Source organism: Brassica napus, chromosome C5 (genome assembly GCF_020379485.1).
Source record: "Brassica napus cultivar Da-Ae chromosome C5, Da-Ae, whole genome shotgun sequence".
NCBI classification, from domain to species: Eukaryota; Viridiplantae; Streptophyta; class Magnoliopsida; order Brassicales; family Brassicaceae; genus Brassica; species Brassica napus.
In genome coordinates, this window is record NC_063448.1 from 37999678 (window position 1) to 38009036 (window position 9359).

The 9359-nt window shown below is 35.7% G+C and overlaps 2 protein-coding genes across 2 annotated transcripts; both read left to right on the forward strand.

Annotated features, from left to right (window-relative positions):
- Positions 1 to 501: 501 nt before the first annotated feature.
- LOC111209579 lies at positions 502 to 3439 on the forward strand. The gene is made up of 9 exons (XM_048757450.1): positions 502 to 660; positions 797 to 1064; positions 1148 to 1244; positions 1742 to 1877; positions 1972 to 2096; positions 2834 to 2945; positions 3021 to 3074; positions 3120 to 3197; positions 3278 to 3439. The coding sequence occupies exons 1-9, from the start codon at positions 502 to 504 to the stop codon at positions 3437 to 3439; spliced, it is 1191 nt and encodes a 396-aa protein (XP_048613407.1).
- A 2699-nt stretch (positions 3440 to 6138) lies between these two features.
- Positions 6139 to 9359, forward strand: LOC106369938. The gene is made up of 2 exons (XM_048758780.1): positions 6139 to 7317; positions 7392 to 9359. The coding sequence occupies exons 1-2, from the start codon at positions 6639 to 6641 to the stop codon at positions 8654 to 8656; spliced, it is 1944 nt and encodes a 647-aa protein (XP_048614737.1). The 5' UTR covers positions 6139 to 6638; the 3' UTR covers positions 8657 to 9359.

Genomic DNA, 9359 nt, shown 5'->3' on the forward strand with positions numbered 1-9359 from the left:
TAGCCAGGCGCTTGAAGATTCTGTATGTAGCTTCGGTTCCCACATTTTCACTAGCTGAGATGAAGCTGAGAATGAGGTAATATTTGACTCATATCTTCTTAATTAGCTTTAATTATCTTAGGAGAGAAAATATGTCTTTAGCCTATATAGAAAAGCCCAAAATTATTGTCGATTTAGTTAAGCCCATATATATAACTAGGGGAATAATAATTAGATATTTAGTTTAGACTTGCGCAAAATTGTTAACAAATACAAATATTAATAACTTTCCTTATTATTCACACGGTAAACTTGCGCCGGTTGATATCATATTTATTACATTACTTGCGCAAGTTAAAATCATAACATATGCAAATCACTTTTTGACAATACACATTTATATCTTTCTTTAAACGATTTCATTATTTATTAGGAGTCATTAATATGATAAATAAATCGACTTTATATATATAGGAGACACCCAAGGTTTTAAAATACAAACATTCTGCTCTTACAAGAACAATGGCAATGGTGCGAGCCTCCAAAAACATTGTTTCTAATGTTAGAGAATTAAAACCCCGTAAAGATACGTCGCGTATTGAAGTTAGGATTGTTCGGTTGTGGAGAAACTATAACAAAGAATCAGGAAACACCATTGAAATGGTTTTTGTTGATAAAGAAGTAAGTATAAATCACACAAATGCATTTTTTTGTTGGCATGGTTTATTATTCATTTCGAGATATATACTTATTCTGCGTTTATAAAACTCTTATCATTTATAGAGTACTGACGCATTACTTTTATATGACCAATCAGGGGACAAGAATTCATGCTTCAGTTGGTGAACAACTCATCAAAAAATTCGATGACAAGCTATGCGAGGGAGATGCGATTGTCGTCCAGTTGTTCAAAGTGTACGATGCTATTGATGAATACCGTACAACGCCACATCCGTACAAAATTGGCTTCTTTCAAACAACATTTGTTGGAAAAGCTGATGATTTTCCAAGTGCAGTTCCCAAAAAATATTTCGCGGACTTCTCCGATATTCTTGGTGGAAATCTTGATCATAGCTGTTTGGTTGGTGAGTCAGTTTCTTACACAGTTAAAGAGTCTGTCACTTTTGTTATACTTGTTCCTGATTTGACGCTTGTTTTTGTTATGTAGATGTGGTTGGCCAAATAGTTAACTTCGGATCTCTGGAAAACAAAATAATAAAAGGAAAGGATAACATGAGGCTCTTGATTGAGTTGCGTGACCCAAAGTAAGACTAAGTTCTTAATCGTAGTAATAATTTGTCTAGCTAAACATCTATAATCTATATTTAACTTAAGTTTATATTATACAGTAATGTGAAGATGATGTGTACTCTGTGGGGTTGTTATGCTAAACAAGTATACGATTACAGTAGGAGTAACATGTCCACCATGATTATTTGTGATATCAGATTCTGTTCTGTTAAAGAGTGGAAAAGTATATAATATTGTTTCAATTTGTGGAAAACTATTACTCGCATAACATATTAATAAGATCAAGATACTTTGTAGGTGCTTACTCCATATCTAGCGGGTATAATTCAACCCATATTTTGCTCAACCCAACACTTGAATTTATTGAGGAATTCAAAGCAAGGTACGTCTCCTGCGTCTTACGTGCCAGACCTATTGAGGAGTTCAATACATCTAGATTTTTATTTTAATTTTTGAACGTCATTTTTAACTGAAACGTTTTTAAATTATGTGTGATTATTTGATTTGGCAGTCTTCCTGATGATTCACTTGCTCTTACAAACAACGATAGTAGCCAATGGTCTGTTGGTACTGCTACATCTATTCGTGCCAGGTTTTTTGTTCTTAATGAGAGGCTGGCCATAAGAGAGATCATTGATAGTACTCTGGTATATAGACTACACCCTTCACTTTTTAATTTTTTACACATGAGTATGAGAAATAAGTTATCAATGCTTTTAACATATTGTCATTGACGAATAGGTTGGCACTTTTGTCACTCTGGGGACTATAGAAACAATCCCTGTTCGAAAACGCGGCCAAATCGGACGATTACGCGCCACCGAGGCGCTTGGCGGTGGTGGGCCGTGGCGATTCCGCCATAGTCGGCAAGAAAATCGGAGCCTGCAATTTTTTTTTTTTTTTTCTTTTTGAATGATCAAAATCGTGTGTTTAGTGGTAGATTTATGTAATTGGGACATAAACAATATGAAATCACATAAAACTTTGATGATGTAGGGGAAAATGAACGTGGGCGGCCATGAAAATTGCTTGAGATGTCGAAAACCCTAAAAAAATTTGGGGGAAGAAGATGAGTTATTTACATTTATGCCACTCATTAAAAAAAAAAAAAAAACAACAACAAAATGAGGCAAGCGCTATTCTAACCTGGGTGATGAGGATGATGTCTAGAACTTTTACCACTAGACTACTATAACATACCTGTACATTTCTCACAAACTAGAAAATATAACACTATATACCCGACAATTGTAAAAAAGTACATAAAACTAGGCCCCGCGTACTCCCCGCGTACTCTCCGATTTTTCGATAACTCGCTAGGCCCACACCGACCGCCCGACTAGCGCCTAGCGTAGTCTTGAACAGGGGAAACAATTGATACTAAACGTGGCTGGCAATATTTAAGTTGCAAATACCACAACAAAAAAGTGATGCCTACAACCAAAGTTGATGACAATGAACGGCCCTTGTTCTTCTGCAATACATGTGATAAAGAACACAGTGATGTCATTTCCAGGTATTGTGCGGGTTAGATATACACACATTTTAGTTAGGTAGATACTCATGGAAATAGTCTGTGACGTTTATTTATTTTTGTTTTCAGGTTCAAATTAATTGCTCATGTTAAGGACGACAGCGGTGAGACTAATTTTCTTTTGTTTGATGCTAATGCTCAACAAATTGTGCGTCATTCTACCGCTGAACTCTATGACGAGGTACTTTTAGTAATTCCTATTTACATCAATTAACACCATAAATTGAAACGTTGTGTTATCTCTATGTAATTGTAGAAAGAAGATGAAGACTTCTTACCAAAAGCAGTTAGCGATCTCTTTGGTAAGAGAGTCCTTTTTGAGATTTCAGTTGATGCTGATAACATCAAATGAAAGAGCTCTCAGTATGTTGTTCGATTGGCTACTGATGACCGTGAAATGGTTGAGGAATTTGCTGATTTGCCTCCTAAACCGGTATTACACTGCTTATAATTGCGAATAATTGGATTGTTACATTAGCATAATATTGATTCGATTAAATCTGTCTCTTGCAGGTCCTAATGTTGGAGTCCGCAGATGATATTTCCTCTGGTTCTGGTGGTTTTACAGCAACTCCTTTGTCCAAAAGAAAAAGCGAACAAGATGAAGACAGTTGCCTTAAGGATCAACACTCTGTTAACAAGAAACTCTCTCAAAAGAAATTTAAGGGCGAGTGATCTGTCCCTTTTTTTAAAAATTGTTCTTTCTATTGTTATGGCTGTGTTTTTGCATCATTTTTTAATTTGGTCTAAGTACCTTTGTCTTTGGTTTTGTTTAAGATTTGGTCTAAGTACCTTTGTTTTTTTTGCTTTTGTTTGGATTAAAACTTTTAAAAGTTCCAATCTAAACCAGATCTCCATTTCTTTGGTTGGTTCTGACATTTTAAGATTGTATTTATGCCAATCGGTAATGTTTAAGAATCATTACATTCGTAAAATGATTATCGAACCGATACCCCTTTGCTAGGCTTTTATTGGCATAAATACAATCTCAGCCCATTTGAAATACCGAATAACAAAAAAATGTAACCGAAGTTTTACTAATCTTAAAATGATTATCGAACCGATCCCACTTATTAGGCTTTTATTGGTAGTAATACAATCTCAGCCCATTTGTAATACGAAGCTAAAAACCAAATTAGGCCCGAATATTATTTAAGCCCATATATTTGTCTATTATTATTATTTTGACTTTGCAGCGGATTTTCTCCTTAATAACTAATACTATACAGACGATTCTTTGTAATAGCAAAGAATAGACTATTATTTGTAATAACTACTACTTTGTAGACATTTTTTGGGGATTTAATCAAACATTTTTGGGGATTTAATCAAACATTAATCATACGGGCTTACAATATGATGTTCTCTTTCACATCTCTTGGGGGGAAGATAGATCATTCTATTAACAATGGTCGTGGACCATTTGTTTTCCGAATGTCCGGTGAGAACTATCATCGTATTGGTGATATAGTTCCCGAGCCTGGACAAGCTCCGAAATTTTCCCAGCTCTATATCATTGATACTTTAAATGAGATCAAAAATAGACTTGACGCTTATGCCGGGTAATTTTCTTCATTATATGAACTTACTATGATTATATTGTACAGACTGTAGTATGGTCGACGTTTTGTTAACTTATATTAAAAATTAAAAAAAACTTTGCAGGTCTGACAGAGCTGCTGCTAAGAAACTAACAGAACCACTTGTTCTTCTTCTGAAGAATATGTTAGATCAGTGTAACCCTCATGTCAAGGCTTTTAGGTCTGCAAGAGACAGATTCGACGTGGAAGGATCAACAGGTTATAGGATGAGATTGATTGAAACTCGACAATCTGATGGACGGACCCATAATCTGCCGACTGCAAATGAAGTGGCTGCTTTGATACCTAGAGATTTTTTTTTAAATATGGAGACACGAGATATTTTTCTAGAGAGTACGAGTGGAAAGTTGCAAAGGATAAGTGAATTACATCCGGCGTATTTGCCTCTGCAATATCCACTATTGTTTCCATATGGAGAGGGTGGCTTTCGATTAAATATTCCTATTGGTTTTGAAGACAGCACTGCGAGAAAACGCAAGAATGTAACTATGCGTGAGTACTTTGCATTTCGGATTTTAGAGAGGAGGTGGGAAGCACCTACAATTACAAGATCAGGCAGATTGTTTCATCAGTTCCTTGTGGACGCTTACACAATGATAGAATCGAGTAGACTGCGTTACTTGTGGCTGAATCAGAAAAAGCTCCGGTCAAGTAGTTACGCTGAAATCCAGAAAGCAGCTACAAGAGCTGGAGCTAAGATGACTGAGCAAGGGAGCCGAATTTTCATTCCAGCAACTTTCACCGGGGGAAAAAGGTATATGAAGCAGCACTACTATGATGCCATGGCTCTGTGCAAATACCATGGATTTCCAGATATTTTCATCACTTTTACGTGCAATCCAAAATGCTCTGAAGTTACAAGGTATCTGAAAAAATATAACCTGACCACCGAAGACAGACCAGAAATATTGTGTAGAGTTTTCAAGATGAAACTCGATAATCTTATCGGCGAGTTGACTAAAAAGAACGGCTCCTTATTTGGGCATGTTGCTGTAGGTAAATCTCCTTTACATGTTGCTTATATTAATTGTTTAAGCAAAACAACTAATGTAGATAGTATTTTGTTTGTAAAAATTTTCTAAAAATTTTATTTTTATTTTGTCAGTAATGTACACGATTGAATTTCAGAAAAGAGGAATGCCACACGCTCATATTCTTGTCTTCATGGAAAAAGGATCAAAATTTCCAACAGCCGATGATATAGATAAGATTATTTCCGCTGAAATACCAAACAAGACAGTAGATCCAGACCTGTATGTAATCGTTGGGGATTGTATGATGCATGGTCCTTGCGGTGCAGCAAAGAAGGATAATGTATGTATGGTTAACGGTAAATGTTCTAAGATGTTTCCGAAACCTCTCAACATCAGGACATCGATTGACGCAAATGGATTTCCAGCTTACATGCGCCGGATTGATGGTAGGTTCATTGAGAAAAATGGAATCAGATTAGACAATGGATTTATTGTACCATACAACAGAGACCTCATGCTTCGATATCGCGCGCATATGAATGTCGAGTGGTGCGTCCAAACACGAGCTGTTAAGTATCTTTTCAAATATATCCATAAGGGACCTGATTATGCCTCAGCTGCAATGGATAAAGAAGATGAAGATGGCGTCATTGACGAAATCAAAACATATTACGACTGCAGGTATTATTATATTTAAACCAATTCGTGTTAGTATCTACAAATTACTAAATTCTATAAATTTATAACAATATATTAAAAATTCAGTAGAAACTCTATAAGCAATTCATCAATCATAGAAGATCAATAAATTAATACTAATTAGAATATTGAACTTTATATATTAACTTCATTTCTCCAATCCAAGTTTGGGGAAATGTAAAATATCATATAATAAGATAATAAAGGAAAGACGTCAAGTTAGTTAAATATATGGTCACACTCAAGTTCTAAGTCAATAATATCATATACTATATTCGTTGGATGTTATAATATACAATTTTTTCCAGAATTTTTACTATATGTTTTTGTATATATGATTTTTATTTTCATTTATAATTTATTAATAATAGATATAAATCAAAATTTGTATTCTACGCTATGTCTTTGCAAAGGAAACGAAAATACATCAATAATATATTACTATTAGTACAAATATATATGTATAAGCTTTACAAAATATATAATAGCATAGATGAAATTTATATAACTCAATTGCTTACAATAAAATAAATACATTATTAACAAATAGAGTTTATCTGTCTTTTACATTTTAAGGTCTATGTTCATCTTTACTAATTTATGTTTTCGTATTTCTTAATTAGATATATTACTGCATGCGAGTCGTTGTGGCGGATTCTTGCTTTTCCTACACATTTCCGTACTACTTCTGTAGAGAAACTTGGCTTTCATCTTCCGGATCAGGAACTGGTATTTTTTGATGAAGACGAACCTATTGAGAGTATTCTCAACAAAAAGACTGTCAACCAATCCATGTTTTTGGCCTGGTTCATAGCAAACAGAAAATACGCAGAGGCAAGAGAGTTGGCATATGCCGAATTTCCAACAAAATTCGTTTGGAAATCAGGTACGAGAGAATGGGTACCACGGAAACGAGGCTTTGCGATAGGGAGGATTGCGCATATTCAGCCATCAGGTGATGAGCTATATTTCTTAAGAGTATTGCTAAATTGGGTAAGAGGGCCGACATCATACGAGGATATAAGAACAGTTGATGGTGTTTTATATCCTACATACGAAGATGCTTGCTATGCGTTGGGATTGATGGATGATGACAAGGAATTCATAGAAGCTATCAAAGATGCCAGTGACTGTAGTTCTGCCACGTATGCCAGGAAGCTTTTTGCGAGAATGTTGGTTTCCAAATCTTTGTCTCAGCCTCATGTTGTGTGGGAAGCTACTTGGGAGTATCTTACCGACGATATTCTTTACAAGAAGCGGCGAGAAACTGGACGACCTGGTGAGTTTTGTCTAATTAAATTTTTTTATTGTAAGAATGTCTATGTTAATTTAATAAAATTATCAAACTTGCAGATATGAACTTGACCATAGAGCAGATCAAAAATATTGCTCTTACTGAGATCGAAAATCATTTGCTCAGCAATGGTCGTAGCCTCAAGAAATGGCCCCACATGCCAAAACCAGAAGATTTTGGCTCTTACAACGGCAATCGCCTTATAGATGATGAGCTTAAATATGTTGTGGAAGATCAGCTAAAGGAAAATGAAAGACTTATGGCGATGACAACAGATGAGCAAAGAGGGGTATACGAACAGATTCTGGATGCAGTTTTAAATGATAGCGGTGGAGTGTTCTTTCTTTATGGTTATGGAGGCACAGGAAAAACCTTTGTATACAGAGCACTCTCATCAGCGATCCTATCTAGAGGTATGATTTTTCTAAATACCGCATCAAGTGGAATTGCAACATTGTTGTTGGAAGGAGGTAGAACCGCACATTCCAGATTTGGTATTCCGATAGATGCAGACGAATTCAGTACTTGCAAGAAAATGGAGCCAGGATCAGATCGTGCAGAATTAGTTAAAGCGGCAAAGTTAATTGTATGGGATGAGGCGCCTATGATGAGCAGACACTGTTTCGAGACGTTGGATCGCACTATGCGTGATTTTATAAGATCTTCTGAAGACATACCTTTTGGGGGTAAAGTTGTTGTTTTCGGTGGAGATTTCAGACAGATTTTACCGGTTATACCTGGAGGTGGTAGAGCAGAGACTGTTTTGGCGGCTCTGAATTCGTCATATCTTTGGGAGCACTGCAAAGTTTTGAAGCTAACAAAAAACATGAGATTGCTGGCTGGTCTTACTGATGATGCAGCAAAAGAGCTTCAATCCTTCTCAAACTGGATTTTGGATATTGGAGATGGAAAAATAAATTTGCCTAACGACGGTCAAGTTGAGATTGACATCCCTTTTTATTTGCTGATACAAAATAGTGGAGAAGATCCTATTGAGACTATGGCAAAAGAGGTTTATGGACAAGCTTTTCAAACCTCGACAGAAAAGGATTTGTATAGACATCGAGCCATTCTTACTCCCACAAATGATGAAGTGGATAAAATAAATGATTACATGCTTTCGCAGTTGCCAGGTAACATGTTTTATCATTTATTCTTATGTTCAACTAACTTTTTACATATCACTAAACAAAAGGATTTACATATGCTTTCAGGAGAAGAGAAGGTTTACCTTAGCTCTGACAGTATTATCCCATCCGATGTTGACATAGAAGAAAATGTAGTATATCCTGCAGAGTTTTTGAACAGTGTTAAAGTGGCTTGACTGCCTAGACATTGTTTGAAGCTCAAGGTTGGTGCTCCTATCATGTGTCTTCGGAACATGGATGTTGCAGATGGCTTATGTAATGGTACTAGGCTAATTGTTACTCAGTTACTGCCCCATGTGATAGAAGGTAGAATTATAACCGGAAACAAAATTGCTGGACATCCGGTTTGGATCCCTAGAGTGTTTGTCACACCACATGACACAAAGTTTCCCTTCAGAATGCGTCGAAGACAGTTTCCAGTTACTTTGGCTTTCGCGATGACCATCAACAAAAGTCAAGGTCAAACACTGGAAAATGTTGGGTTGTTTCTGCCTAGGCAGTGTTCTCTCATGGTCAGTTCTACGTTGCACTTTCAAGAGTTAAGTCAAGATCTGGATTAAAAATTCTAATAACTGGTAAAGAAGGGAAAACGCACACAAAAACATTGAATGTTGTCTACAAACAAGTTTTTCAGAATATTTCGTAGTCACGGTACGTAATTTTAATCTACTTTCTTTTCAAATACAAATTTTTAAGTATATAAACTGTTACAATTATTTATTTTTTGTATTTGCCAGATTGGTAGTGATGAGTTAGGAGACCGATTGTATTCAGGAGCATTCCATTTTCTGACTACTTCGTGTCATGATGGTATGTCAATTTAATATTATTTCATGTTAATTTTTATTTAGAAACTTATAAATCTATCAAATAATGTTA